Below are 15,942 nucleotides of genomic sequence, written 5' to 3'. Positions count from 1 at the left end.
TTTTAGCAATTCAAACAATGATCAATCAAGCATTTCATTGATGCTCCTAAATCCTCTGTGACTGCTTGCTGTTTTTGTGCTTCACTGAAGCACTTTATAAACAATGACAAGTTGTAAGTGTTGATGATGGTGTCACAACTAATTATGTTTGTTATCATTCCAAATGGAAGAATGTCTGATTTCTTAAAAACTAAACTATGATTAGACTTGCTGTGCATCACAGATAACAAACTCAGATCATTTTTATATTTTCAACCCTTTTGTGCTTCAATAGCTAATGAAATTAGCATTGCTCTAAGAGGCTTCTTGTATTCAAGCATTCATGCGTATTTTTCCCAAAGGCTAGTCCTTGGCCCATCGATGCTTCATCTTGAACAATTTCTTGGCAGCTTTTTGTCAATGGTGGTTTGTCATTGCATTCCATTCTCAAATGTAGGATGAGGAAGCAGGTCCCAAGTTTACCTCAGTCAAAACGGGAATCAAATCAATGCCACCAGCATCTCTCTAATCATTCAGGAAACTGAGATAACCAGATTTTTTTTCACTTATTATATAATGCTATGAAAGGCAGGGCCTGGATAATGTATGGGTTTTAACTAAAGCTTAATTGTTGTCATGAAAATTGTTGCATAATGCAGTTTATCTGATATTAGGGGATAAACCCCACCCACCAGGATATAAAGGACTGTTAATAGAAGGAACTAACGACTTTCAGTTCCAGTTTACTTGCTAAGTCCAGTAGCTATTAGAAATTGTACTTAAATTAAGCCTGATATCTCTCAACAGATGAACATGTAATCAGATGTAAGGTAACTAGATATTTAGTACTACGTATGAAACCTACACTGTTCATGACGATCCCTCTGACAAAGACTTCATGTGGGCATTCTTCTTATTGTATGTAACTTAGACACATATCAAAAGGAAGGGTTGGTGGTAATGAATCTCCCCAAGGTATCTCAGTGGTGCCAATGAACCCAAGCACAATATATATGTTGGCAAGGAGTTGGATTTAGCCATATATACCAAAAATCTCCTCCACTTGCTAGAATATTCTACACAACATTGGTTTGAGCACCTCAATCTAACCTCTGGTCATCCCCTTGCAGATAAGCATAAACCTGACCATTACAGGGATGAAACTTGACAACTTCTTCAGAGAAGCCATGTTAAAATAGAAAAATGGGGGAAAAATGCTACGGCATAGTAAGGAGCGCTGCTCTGAGCTTCAGGCTGAGTTACTTCATTCAGGCAAAGTAGACAAGCAGTTTCCTCTTCATCTAGTCATACTGCACTAGGAGTATTTGAGATTGACCCTGTACCTGAAGCTTTTCAAATATGGTGCTCCCCCCACCCCCCATAATTTTTTAGTAGATTTGTGGTAGGCTATGACAGTAGGTTACTCTCGACAGACTTGATCCCATCTTCTCTCTTTCTTGTGAATCTGTCAAGTATGCAAATTTAAATTGGCTAAGGGCAATGTGTTTTCTGCATCTATCCAGCCATGATAGCTGGTTATCTTGGCTGCACAGGCCCCAACTTCCAATATTCAAGAGAAAGGCTATGGGGAATCTGAATAAGAAGGACATGTTCAAGTTTTTTTAGGCATCAACAGCAGAAATACAGAAGATCAGACAGAACACATTAATAAAATCTCCAGACATTGCGTCCACGATAACAGTCACCACTCTACCCATCATCCTTAAGACTTGGCAATGACAACTTGTTGTATCCAAATTGGTGCAATCCCTGATCTGGAACCTGCGCCCATTCTGGATCCAGATCTTGATGCTAAGATATATGCAACTGAGATTAAATAGTCTGTGTGGTGATGTTGGTTAGGGTGATAAAATATGAGAAAACACCCTCCCCTTCTATGAACAGGACCATGGGCTCTAATGTCTGCCTGAATAGACAGATAGCATCAGTTTAATTCATCATCTGGAAGACGCTCTAAAGGGTCATCTCTCCTTTAGCATTTGATTAGCCTTGATTGGTTTCAAAGTTTGAGGCTTGGGATTAAAGCTGGAAGCAAGCTACCACTATAAGAACATCATGAAGTAAATAAAACTCAAATTTTCCACAAAGATTAAACAGTAAAACTCACCCCTGAACGCGAAGAAGCTATTATTAAAAATCATGAAGGAAGATTTCATCTGGTCATTATGAATTAATAAAACCATTAGATTACGATGGATATTTTCTCTTATCACTATTTCCAGCAAATTCATAAGCTTGTTCTTGTCAAGTTCACATATAATGTCACTCAGAGTGTCTCTAGGTCATCATCCTGCTGGGAATGGGATGGCTGACCTATTGTTGACAGTGAGGCTGGAGTCACATTGCAGACGTCAACCAGGTGCTGCCATATGGGTGCTCGGGACCAGGCAAGGACAAGCGCTGTGCTTATGGAATTTATTGAATCAAAATGTGATTAATTTTGATCTTCCTTACAGGCATTCACAATCCAGACTACAAGCCTCAGCCATTGCAGATTGAAGACATGGCGACAGTGGTGACCCAAAAGTTGAACCGTCATCTCCCCCTCTCTCCACCAGCTCAGCTACATCCACCTCAATCGATTTTAGGATCAGAATCACTTTCTGGTGAGTGTAGCAAAAGCACATCTCAGGTAACAGAGGCCATGACAGCAGAGGTCGCAGGCATCCGGAGTACTGCTGGGGATCAGACTCAGCTTGAAGATGAACATCTTGTCACAGCCACAAGAAGACTGCTGGAAATGTAGTGCAAATCAGAGGAACATGTGGCAGAGCGTGGAGATTTCCATGCAGGCTCCAGCATCTCTTTGGCATTATATTGTATTTCTGAGATAAAAGGATTGACTATTCAGGATTTTGCTCAGCAGGTTAGGCCTTTATTCATTAGATTTTACATGAATGAGGAGTGATCTTATTGAAACATACAAGATTCTTCATTTGACAGGGTAGACGTTAAGAAGATGTTTACACCAGTGAGGTAATTGTACACTAAGGGGTACAGGTATAAAATACAGGTACACTCATTTAAAATTGAGCTACGGAGGAATTTCTTCTTCCAGTGGGTAGTGAATATTTGGAATTCTCTACACGAGAGTGTTGTGGAGGTTAGATCACTGAAAATATTTAGGAATTGGCAGATCTGTTTTTGAAACATCAGAGAGTTGACGACAATGCTAAGTTGACACAAAAGAAGAGTTGAGGACGAGACAAAACAGTTATAATCTTGTTCAATGGCGTGGCAGGTTTGAGGGGCCAAATGGCCTACTCCTGCTTCTAATAATTATATTCTTATGATTACGTAACTGACCAGGAAGTGAACTTTCACAGGTGACTGGCATGAGGTGACCATGTTAGTTGTGATCATCCACTGTGCTCTCCTTGAACCTAAGACATTCCTGACCATGAATAAATCTCCCTCCAACATTATCCCCTTCACATCCATGCTTTTCTGCATCTTCCCCTTAGAAATACAGTTGCCCACCTGCACAATCTGTCCACCCAGTTTGCAAAACCTAACACTCCTAAATAGGCTTGGGAACCTTCCCAACACAGTGCTACCCACCCCTTGTTACCCCCCCAAACACTTTCCCCTTAGTGTCACTGGTTGGAACTGAAAGGCTGACTGTAGCCTATCTTATGAGTGTCATAAGCAGACAGGCCCAGACAAGAACTGACCAGATCTTTGATGAATGCCTGTACTTATCCCCAGCTATGTTAGCCTTAACTCCACTAAATCCCCAAGCTGGTAACTATGGAGCCATAGGACTGACTATGCCCCACTCCCAGACTGCAGAAACACTGACCCCTGACCAAGAACATACGAGTAAGGATCACTGAGTAGGCCAGTCAGCACTTCAAACCTACTCTGCAATTCTGTAGGTTCATAGCTGGTCAGATTTTAACCCTGACTCTACATTCTTGCATACAGCAATAATCTTTCATCCTGTTGATAATCAAGAATCTAGCTACTTCTTCCTTTAAAAAAATCAAAGATTCTGCAGCCAGAGTCATTTGAGGAAGGAAATTCCCAAGTCTCACAATTCAGAGAAAAAAAAAACTTTCCGTGTCTCTGTTTTAAATCGCTGTCCCCTTATTTTTAAACCAGTGCCAAATTCTCCCCCGAATGGAAACATCATTTCCACATCACTCAGTCAAGTCCCCTTGGGATCTTATATGTTTCAAGTAATACACATGTGACTAGATATCTAGCCATTCCAGGGATAAATCTATTAAATCTTTTCTGAATTGCTTCCAGCACATTAACATTTCACATAAGTACGATTACCAGTACTTTATAGAGTAATCAAGATGCAGTTTCGCTAATGCCTTGCATAACTGAAACATACATCACTACTCTTGCATTCAATCACCCTTGCAATAAAACACACGCCCTCTAGTCCTAGACTCTCCCATGAGGGGAAACACACTCTCAGCACTTACTCTGTCAAGCCCCTTCAGGATCCTTAGATAATAAAATGTGAGGCTGGATGAACACAGCAGGCCAAGCAGCATCTCAGGAGCACAAAAGCTGACGTTTCGGGCCTAGACCCTTCATTCCAAGATAATAAAATGTGAGGCTGGATGAACACAGCAGGCCAAGCAGCATCTCAGGAGCACAAAAGCTGACGTTTCGGGCCTAGACCCTTCAGGATCCTTCATGTTTCAACTAGATCACCTCTCATTCTTCTATACTCCAGCAAACAGGCTCCCAACCTGTTTATCCTTCACTTGTAAGACAATCCCTCAATACCAGGGATCATCCTAGTGGGCCTCCTCTGAACTGATTCAAAGGAAATGTTATCTTTCCTTAAATAAAGCAACCAAACTGCCCACAGTATTCCAGGTGTGCTCTCACCATCATCTTGTACAGTTCCAGCAAGATTTGCCCCTCTCATTCTCCAGCCCCCTTGAAATATGGTCCAAAATTCCATTAGCCTTCCTGATTATTTGCAGCATCTGTGTGCTGGCTTTTGGTGTTTCATGCGTAAGTACCGAAATCCCTTTCTGTTGCAGCTTCCTGCAGATTTTCTCCATTTAAATAATATTTTATTCTTTTCTTCTTTCTTCTAAAAGGAACAGCTTCACATTTTCTCACTTTATACTCCATTTGCCAACTTACTTAATCTATCACAATTTCTAAACAAGCTGTTTGTATACATCTCAAAATGTGCATTTCCACCTATTTTTGCATCAGTTGCAGATTTGCCTATAGTATATTCACTTGCTTCCTCCAAGTCATTAATACATACTACAAACAGTTGCTGTCCCAACACTGATCCTGGTGGAACCCTAACTTGAGAAAGAACTCTTATCCTCACTCACTGTTCCTGCCCATTAGCCAATTCTCTATCCATGCTAATACACTACCGCCAAAACTTTGGGCCCTTGTCTTATGACTTCACCTTTCTTGAGGTATCCGTGTCAAACGCCTTCTGGAATTCCAAATACAATATATCTAGTCGTTCTTCTCTAACAAGTCTGGTTCAAACTTGCTCAAAAGCTCTCATAAATTTATCAGATAAGACTTCCCTTTCATGAAGCCATGTTAACTCTGCTTGAATTAGATTGTGATTTTCCAACTGTTCTGCTATTATTTCCTTAATCATTAATTCCAGTACTCTTCCAACAATAGCTGTCAGGCTAATTGAACTTTTTCTACCTATATATCTACATGGATCACAACATGGTTTGCCTCTCACTCCAAGTTCCTCTACAGCCCAGATGAGATATCCTAAACCTAGGTACCAGGTATGCAACACAGCCTTCAAGACTCGCAATCCTGTTTTAGAGAACAGTGTCTATTCCCTTAACTATACTCTCCTCAATTACAATGATACTTCTCTTTTCCCCCCTCTCTTGAACAGCTCCCTGTACCATGGTGCTGTGGTCTGTTTGCTCATTCCCCTACAGCCCCTGCTCTTGTCCACCCTTGGAGCATGAATCTTAAACCTGTTAGCTAAGCTCAAGACCTGAGGCTCCTTCAGCCTACCTCGTACATTCCTCTACCTAACTCACTGGTAGTGATATCTTCCTGTCCCTGACCACTGACTGAATTCAGGGTAGTTTATCTAAGAGATGTGACTGCCTCCTGAAACACAGCATCCAGGTAACTCCCCCGCCTCCTGGGTGTGTTGCTCAGATTCCAGCTCACCAACTGTGAGGTGGAGTTCCACAAACACTTGCTACAGAGGAGATTATTATTAGCAACAATGGGGTTCACTAGGTCCCACATTATACAGGCTTAAATTTAACCTGTTAAAAAAATCTTACAAATTATGAATCAAAAAAGCAAGCAAAAACTATCTTTTGTCCTCCGCACCGACTACCGACACTGCACCAAATTTCCAATCTGCTCCAAAATCCCCGAAGTATCCATTCACTTCGTATGTACCCCAGTCTGGATGTAATGTCTTCTTCCTGACCTCGTGAAACATACTGATTGTATATTTTCAACAGGCCCTCTCTTAGATACAACTGAGATGATTCACACTAGTTAAGCTTTAATAGTAATTAACATCTATTGAGGCATTATTCAGGCCTCAAGTGATTGTCTGATAATGGAGTAACTACTACACGGGAAACAACATATGCTGGACATCTGCAGTTATTTGCTCCCACATTGTGCTTCACAGGAATCTCACCTCAACACCCAGTAGATGCATAAAAAGTGCAATATGTTGCTTCTGACATTGGGGTGAGTGTCACCAAACTTCTTATGTGGTTCTGCCACACATACTGACCATAGTCCTAAGTTTGCCACATCGAACTGCTACATGTCTGTTTAAGTAGAACGTTGAGTTTATCTTTCCTGCAACTTTCTTACGAATATCAATCCAGAAAAGATACCCTCCATCACTTCCTTTCGGAGTTGAGTTGGGTTTTTTTTCAGCTTTTGTTCTTATAAATGTGGCGGTGGTGACTTTTTGACATTGGGATTCTTTCATTGCTGTAATAAATCTTACCTTAAGTGTAGCTCTGTATGCTTCTGGGAGGATCACCACAAGGAGATTCAGGGCATGTATCATCTGTATTTGATCGGAGATGTCTGAAACAAATAAAGTTGTTGCATTAAACGAAAATTAAAAAGAAATAAAACAAACCTTGCGCTCATCTTTTAATAAAAATAAAATGTGCAAAGAATCATATTTCACAGAAGATGATCATTTAGCCTACCGAGCCTGTGCAGACTCTTCAGTAGAGCTATTCAATTAGTCCTTCTCCCATTTGCTTTCTCAGCAGCTCAGTAGAATATTTTTCCTTCAATTATTTATCAAATTCACTCTTTAAAATTACTATTGAAACTGTTTTAATCGCTTATTCACTCTGCACAATCTTTTACAATCATTCTCTGTCCTTTTTCCTTCAGCCAATTTTGTTTAGCCATGTTTGTCAATGTTGCTGTAATCTTTTAGATTTTAATTGCATTTGTACATTAATGATAAAGTTCAGTATAATTTTATCGGCTGTCTTTCTGAAGCCCACAGACAGAGCATCATCCACACTACTTTCAACTCTCTCTGGTGCTTCGTCAAAGATATCAATCAAGTTAACCAAACATGATTCGACCTTAACAAATCCATACTGGCTTCATTTGTTGTCCATATGGATAGACGGCTTAAGTATAGTGGGAACAACATAAACAGGACATACCTTTGACTGCTGCAAAAGCAGTCACGTATTCTGCTGTTAATAAGGGACATGGCAATTCACGGATAAACATCTTTAATAAACCTGCCAGATCATTTTGGTGGACGTTTTTCCAGTCAAAACACTTATGGTAAAAATTTGCGTCAAGCTCCTTTTGCAAATTCTGTAGGCAAGGCAGAAAATGCATTTAATCAGAAATAAATATTGAATTTTAGAATTCCAAAAACACCTGTCAGTAAGTGTGTAGTTCATTTTCTGTTTGTTTCATTAAACTACCTTTATTCTAGCCACAGAACCTGAAATGCGGAGCATCCCTTCTGTTTCCAAGCCGTTTTCTTCCAGCCAGCTCAGCAACTATGGGAAAAAGGAATTAGTTTTATGCTGTAACAGGCCATAAAAATGTAGAATGTGTTCACCCAAGAGTCCTCTGTTGCCATTTTGGGCAATGAATAAACTCATCTTTCTTAAACTGATTAACACTCTGCTAATTTTGAAAATTCAGACAAATGTGTTAAGCTTTTTTTTAAGTATTTGCAGGATAATCTGAGATATCATGGTCCTCAAGCACTGGATGTATTCTCAATTCAATGCTCATAGACACTTGGAATTGAATTCCAGGGGATTGTTTAGTCCCTGCTCCCTCAGTAAAAACAACAGCTTAGGGGCAGGGAATCTCACACAGCGACCGCTCACCCACAGTAACTTAATACTGGAAATACTGTCAGTTGTTTTAAGACAAGATTTCCATCCGACCTCAGTAAGACAGAAAGATAGAACTTAAAAGTTGAACTAGGCCTCTTGTCCCTTAAACCATGCTATGCTGTTCAATAATTCATTCCAATTGTGGTCTCAACTCCGCTATTTTTTCTGTCTTGTCACCGACAGCCTTTCTCTCCTCTATCAAAAATCTATTTAAATCTGGTTACCCAGCTTCAACTACTTCATGAGGAATAGAATTACATATACTAATGGGCTCTGAGAAAAAAATCATACTCTTATAAGGAAGATGCCTGATTCTGAAACCGCGTCCCCTAATTCTAATCTCCCAAGGCCTCCAGTCCTCTCAGAATCATGTATGTTTCAATAAGATCACCCCTCATTCTTCTAAATCTCACTGGGTATAGGACACAGACTGTTCATACCAATTATATAGAACATATAGGACATTACAGCACAGTACAGGCCCTTCGGCCCTTGATGTTGTGCCGACCTGTCACACCGATCTCAAGCCCATCTAACCTACACTATTCCATGTACGTCCATATGCTTATCCAATGACGACTTAAATGTACCCAAAGTTGGCGAATCTACTACCATTGCAGGCAAAGCGTTCCATTCCCTTACTACTCTCTGAGTAAAGAAACTACCTCTGACATCTGTCCTATATCTTTCACCCCTCAATTTAAAGCTATGCTCCCTCGTGCTCGCCATCACCATCCTAGGAAAAGGGCTCTCCCTATCCACCCTATCTAACCCTCTGATTATTTTATATGTTTCAATTAAGTCACCTCTCAACCTTCTTCTCTCTAATGAAAACAGCCTCAAGTCCCTCAGCCTTTCCTCGTAAGACCTTCCCTCCATACCAAGCAACATCCGAGTAAATCTCCTCTGCATCCTTTCCAAAGCTTCCACATCCTTCTTATAATGCGGTGACCAGAAATGTACACAATACTCCAAGTGCGGCCGCACCAGAGTTTTGTACAGCTTCACCATAACCTCTTGGTTCCGGAACTCAATCCCTCTATTAATAAAAGCTAAAACACTGTATGCCTTCTTAACAGCCCTGTCAACCTGGGTGGCAACTTTCAAGGATCTGTGTACATGGACACCGAGATCTCTCTGCTCATCTACACTACTCAGAATCTTACCATTAGCCCTGTACTTTGCCATCTGGTTACTCCTACCAAAGTGCATCACTTCACACTTGTCCGCATTAAACTCCATTTGTCACCTCTCATCCCAGCTCTGCAGCTTATCTATGTCTCTCTGCAACCTGCAGCATCCTTCGTCACTATCCACATCTCCACCGACCTTAGCGTCATCTGCAAATTTACTAACCCATCCTTCTTCGCCCTCATCCAGGTAATTTACAAAAATGACAAACAACAGTGGACCCAACACCAACCCTTGCGGTACACCACTAGTAACTGCTCTCCAGGATGAACATTTCCCATCAACTACCACCCTCTGTCTTCTTTCAGCACGCCAATTTCCGATCCAAACTGCTATATCTCCCACAATTCCATTCCTCCGCATTTTGTACAATAGCCTACTGTGGGGAACCTTATCGAACGCCTTGCTAAAATTCATATACACCACATCAACCGGTTTACTCTCATCTACCTGTCTGGTCACCTTCTGAAAGAACTCAATAAGGTTTGTGAGGCACAACGTTCCCTTCACAAAACCGTGCTGACTATCCCTAATCAATTTATTTTTTTCTAGAAGATTATAAATCCTATCCCTTATAACCTTTTCCAACACTTTACCAACAACTGAGGTAAGGCTCACTGGTCTATAATTACCAGGGTTGTCTCTACTCGCCTTCTTGAACAGGGGAACCACATTTGCTATTCTCCAGTCATCTGGCACTATTCCTGTAGACAATGACGAGTTAAAGGTCAATGCCAAAGGCTCGGCAATCTCCTCCCTGGCTTCCCAGAGGATCCGAGGATAAATCCCATCTGGCCCAGGGGACTTATCTATCTTCGCCCTCTGAAGGATTTCTAATACCTCATCCTTGTGAACCTCAATCCCACCTAGTCTAGTAGCCTGTATCTCAGTATTCTCCTCGACAACATTGCCGTTTTCTAGAGTGAATACTGTCGAAAAATATTCATTTAATGCTTCCCCTATCTCATCTGACTCCACACACAACTTACCACTACTATCCTTGATTGGGCCTAATCTTACTTTCGTCATTCTTTTATTCCTTAAATACCTATAGAAAGCCTTAGGGTTTACCCTGATCCTATCCACCAACAACTTCTCATGTCTCCTCCTGGCTCCTCTGAGCTCTCTCTTTAGGTCTCTCCTGGCTACCTCGTAGCCCTCAAGTGCCCTAACTGAGCCTTTACATCTCATCCTAACATAAGCCTTTTTCTTCCTCTTGACCAGAAATTCCACCTCCTTCGTAAACCACGGCTCCCGCACTCTACAGCTTCCGCCCTGCCTGCCAGGTACATACTTATCTAGGACACACAGGAGCTTTTCCTTGAATAAGCTCCACATTTCTCATGTGCCCATCCCCTGCAATTTCCTTCCCTATCCTATGCTCCCTAAATCTTGCCTAATCTCATCGTAATTGCCCTTCCCCCAGCTATAACTCTTGCCCAGTGGTATACACCTATCCCTTTCCATCACTAAAGTAAACATAACAGAATTGCGATCATTATCACCAAAGTGCTCACCTACTTCCAAATCTAACACCTGGCCAGGCTCATTATCTAGAACCAAATCTAATGTGGCTTCGCCCCTTGTTGACCTATCTACATACTGTGTCAGGAAGTCCTCCTGCACACACTGGACAAAAACTGACCCATCTATAGTACTCGAACTATAGTGTTCCTAGTTAATAGTTGGAAAGTTGAAGTCCCCCATGACAACTACCCTGTCTCTCTCACTCCTATCGAGAATCATCTTTGCTATCCTTTCCTCTACATCACTGGAACTATTCAGAGGCCTACAGAAAACTCCCAACAGGGTGACCTCTCATTTCCTGTTTCTAACCTCAGCCCATACTACCTCAGTTGACGAGTCCCCAAACATCCTTTCTGCAACTGTAATTCTGTCCTTGACCAACAATGCCACACCTCCACCCCTTTTACCATCTTCTCTGTTCTTACTGAAACTTCTAAATCCCGGAACCTGCAACAACCATTCCTGTCCCTGCTCTATCCATGTCTCCGAAATGGCCACAACATTGAAGTCCCAGGTACTAACCCATGCTGCAAGTTCACCCACCTTATTCCGGACACTCCTGGCATTGAAGTAGACACACTTCAAACCAACTTCTTGCTTGCCGGTGCCACCTTGCTTCCCTGAAACTTTATTTCGGACCACCCTACTCTCAACCTTTTCTATAGTCGAACTACAATTTTGGTGCCCATCCCCCTGCTGAATTGGTTTAAACCCACCCAAACAGCCTTAGCAAATTTCCCCCCCAGGATATCAGTACCCCTCTGGTTTAGGTGAAGACCATCTTGCTTGTAGAGGTCCCACCTACCCCAGAAAGAGCCCCAATTATCCAAGAATCCAAAAACCTCCCTCCTGCACCATCCCTCTAGCCACATGTTCAACTCCTCTCTCTCCCTATTCCTCGCCTCACTAGCACGTGGCACGGGCAACCAACTAGAGACAACAACTCTGTTCGTCCTAGCTCTCAGCTTCCATCCTAGCTCCCTGAATTTCTGCCTTAAACCCCCATCTCTCTTCCTACCTATGTCGTTGGTGCCAATGTGGACCATGCTACATTCATTAAGAAAAGCCCTGCATTCCAGGAATGAGGCAACTGAGTCACCTCTAAAAAAATTCAACAACATATTTTTTTCAAATAGATGTACTAAAACTGTGCAGAGTACTTAGGATGCAATTGCTCCAAGACTCTGCACATCTCCAGTCATTTTTTTTATATTTAATTTCCCTTGCAATAAAAGCCAACTTCCCATTTGCCACTCACTGTATCAATCATATTGTGGCAAGACCTGATGAAAGCAACTCAGCTGAACTGTTCAGATCACCTGCCTGAGACAGTAGCTAGACAATCAGTTAGCAGAAGCTTTACAGTCCCAGCAGTGCCAAGGCAAGAGGTGCTAAAAATGGCAGTCTCACCATGCCAAGGAGCCCAGGATTGGTGCTCTCAACAAGGGAATGGCGGTAACAGGAATAGTTTATGCTACCAAGTTAGGGAATGGCCTAAAGGGCAAGGCATGCCAAGGAGAAGCAGATTGGGGGTCTGTTTCTGATAAATCCAGGGATACTGTAAGGTTGATACCTTGCATGACACCAGCCAGTGCAACTAAAACTGCCGTGCTTCCTACAAAGTGCGGGCCTCTCCCTGCCATGGGTAATATATTAAATCTCCCGCTTAAGAGACTCATTGGCCCAAAGGCAAACAATCCACCCTCCTGTACATCTACCTAGCCCCTGTTAAACTCTGGGGCAGAGGCTGTGGGAAGTCTACCCAGTTGATTTTACCTTCCACTCTGCCTTCAAAACCTTAGATTTTATAAACACTGCTTCTAGAATTTTCTTAACGTCTTTTTCTTTCCTCAAACATCTATTATAATAAAACAAAAGGGCTCACCTCCTTAAGGAACAATGGAACTTTAGTGTTGGGGTCAATCTTCTGATCATTTTCAATCAAGTGTGTGAGTGGGACACCAAAAATTTTATTATCTGCACGTAAAGAAAAATTGCATCAGTCCAGAAGTCCTGGCATGATGATCAGAAGTTCCTTCCCATGGCTCTGCCATTCTCCAAGTTGTAAATGGTTCTCTACACTGTTAATTTGAAATCTAAGTATTTTGAGCACTAGGCTTGAGGTTTACCTGACTGACAATCAGTGGCAAGTGATATGCCTCAGGGATCAGTGCTGGAACTCCAATCATTTACAATTTACAAAGATAATTTGGAATTGAGCACCAAGTGTAGTGCATCAAAATTCTCAGATGACACTAATATGAATGGTATAGCAGATTGTGCATAGGATACTGAAAGTCTGCAGAGGGATATGGATAGATTCAGGGAGTGGGCATGGGTCAGGCAAATGGAGTACAATATTGATTAATATAAAGTCATCCACTTTGGTAGGAATAACAGCAAAATTGACTATTATTTAAATTATGAAAAACTGCAGCAAGTGCTATACAGAGGGACCTGGGTGTCCTGGTGCATGAATCACAGAAGGTTGGTTTGCAGGTGCAACAGGTAATTAAGAAGGGAAATGGAATTTTGTCCTTCATTGCTAGAGGGATGGAGTTTAAAAACAAGGAAGTTATGCTGCAGCTATATAGGGTCCTGGTGAGGCAACGCCTGGAGTACTGTGTACAGTTTTGGTCTCCTTACTTGGGAAAGGGTGTACTGGCATTGGAGGAGGGCGGGAGAAGGAAGTTCACTAGGTTGATTCTGGAGTTGAGAGGGTTGACTTATGAGGAGAGAATGAGTAGATGAGACTATACTCATTGGAATTTAGAAGAATGATGGGGGATCTTATAGAGGCATATAAAATTATGAAGGGAATGGATAAGATAGAAACAAGGAGGTTGTTTCGACTGGCAGGTGAAATTAGAACTAGGGGGCATAGCCTCAAAGCAAAGGGGAGCATATTTAGGGCTGAACTAAGGAGGAACTTATTCACCAAAAGCGTTGTGAATCCGTGGAATTTCCTACCCAGTGAGGCAGCTGAGGCTACCTCATCGAATGATTTTAAGGCAAAGACAGATAGATTTTTGAACAGTAAAGGAATTAAGGGTTATGGTGAGCAGGCAGATAAGTGAAGCTGAATCCACAAAATGTTCAGCCATGAACTGTTGAATGGAAGAGTAAGCTGAAGGGGGCCAGATGGTCTACTCCTGCTTCTATTTATTATGGTTCTTATGTTACCTGGGATCGTTTACACAAGGTGGTCTTATCTTCACTGAACAGAAGGTACGGAGGAAAGCAGAATCTTAAGGAGATTCAGTCAGGAGTGTTTGTAGTGGTCAGCTTTACAACTGCACTGGATAACCACCCACAAGACTGCAGATGGCACAACAGAGAAGCTACTTTCCGTAAAAGTCTTACCTTCCCAGTTATTCGATGGATCTTTTGTTCAGTCAGGCTGAAAGTAAACTGCTTGAGATTTTCCTAACCAGCTGAGTTCAGGTATTTTACTCAGCCTGTTCAGACATGTTATGGCACAGCTATGGATCAGGTGGGTCTTGAACTCAAGCGTTCTGGCCCGGAGGTGGGACACTCATACTGTATTTACAAATGTCTCAACCAACTAAGTTTAACCATGAAGAGCTCTATGGATTTAGTTAATTGTTAACACGATGCAGTGTATTGTTACAAATTGAGGGGTGACCTTATAGAGGCTGATAAAATCATGAGGCACCTGTATAGGGTAAATAACCAAGGTTTTTTTCTAGGGATAGTAGGACCTGCAGATGCTGGAGAATCTGAGATAACAAGGTGTAGAGCTGGATGAACACAGCAAGTCAAGCAGCATCAGAGAAGCAGGAAAGCTAATGTTTCGGGCCTAGACTCTTCTTTACAAAAAAAGGGTCTGAAGAAGGGTCTAGGCCCGAAACGTCAGCTTTCCTGCTCCTTTGATGCTTGACCTGCTGTGTTCATCCAGCTCTACACCTTGTTATCTCTTTTTCCTAGGGTAGGGTTGTCCAAAACTAGACAGCATAGGTTTAAGGTCAGAGGGGAAAGGACCTGAGAAGTAACATTTTCATGCAGAGGGTGGTGTTTGTATGAAATGATCTGCCAGAGGAACTGGTGGAGGCCGGTAAAAGGCATCAGGATGGATTTATGAATAAGAAGGGTTTAGGGGTATGGGCTAATGTTGACAAATGGGACTAGGTCAAATTGGGATGTCTGATTGACGCAGACAATTTGGATCCAAGGGTCTGTTACTATATTGTATGACTCTATAACTCTATACATCACAATATCACTTTCTATCAAGTACGTCATTAGCAAAATTTTAAGAGAATGTATTCAACACCTACCGTACGCTTTCGTTTTCACTGTTTTGTGTCGCTTCACTTCCAAATCCAAGACATCAAACAGAGCTGTTAGTTCAATTAGTGCCAAACTGTGAATTTTTTTCATATCCTGTGCCGACAGATCACCTATTCTTGTTACTCCTAGTTTATTCATGCACCTTCTGTATTGCTTTGAAAATAAGAGTATAGCATTTAATCTCGGAAATAAAATGTTGCTGGAGAATTCACAACAAGATGCATTCCATTGTCCAAATATTGACTGAATGCGATGATGAAGAATATCTTATTCTCTTTGAGCTCATCCATATTTTTTTCAAAATGACTGTCGACACAGCATAATAATTTTCAAATTTGTAAAATGTATATACAAACTTTTTAAAACAAATAGGATTGAGATATATACATAAACAATACCTACTCATACCTTACCAGACAAAATGCACCCACAATAGAGTGATCATAATGTGAATCTGGTACAAAATGGAAGCATTTATTTTGTCTCATTATTCGGCTCTCTCAGCTTTAAGTATGAAATAGGCCAGGCACGCATAAGCTTGTTCAGGCTGATTTTAGAATTAGTA

At 41.5% G+C, this 15,942-nt stretch overlaps 1 protein-coding gene across 8 annotated transcripts in view; it reads right to left on the bottom strand.

Moving 5' to 3' along the window:
- Positions 1–15,942, bottom strand: part of LOC125461531 (rho GTPase-activating protein 18) — a 129,173-nt gene that overhangs the window by 14,328 nt on the left and 98,903 nt on the right. For all 8 annotated transcript variants that reach the window (XM_048550440.1, XM_048550438.2, XM_048550439.2 and 5 more), the window contains exons 6-10: positions 15,365–15,530; positions 12,952–13,043; positions 7,923–8,000; positions 7,650–7,809; positions 6,962–7,044 (exon numbers count right to left, since the gene is read on the bottom strand). In XM_048550440.1, coding sequence (XP_048406397.1) covers positions 6,962–7,044; positions 7,650–7,809; positions 7,923–8,000; positions 12,952–13,043; positions 15,365–15,530 — 579 coding nt within the window. The remainder of the gene's footprint in view (positions 1–6,961; positions 7,045–7,649; positions 7,810–7,922; positions 8,001–12,951; positions 13,044–15,364; positions 15,531–15,942) is intronic.

This window comes from Stegostoma tigrinum, chromosome 19 (genome assembly GCF_030684315.1).
Source record: "Stegostoma tigrinum isolate sSteTig4 chromosome 19, sSteTig4.hap1, whole genome shotgun sequence".
Classification (NCBI taxonomy): Eukaryota; Metazoa; Chordata; class Chondrichthyes; order Orectolobiformes; family Stegostomatidae; genus Stegostoma; species Stegostoma tigrinum.
This window is presented reverse-complemented; position numbering and strand designations above follow the sequence as displayed.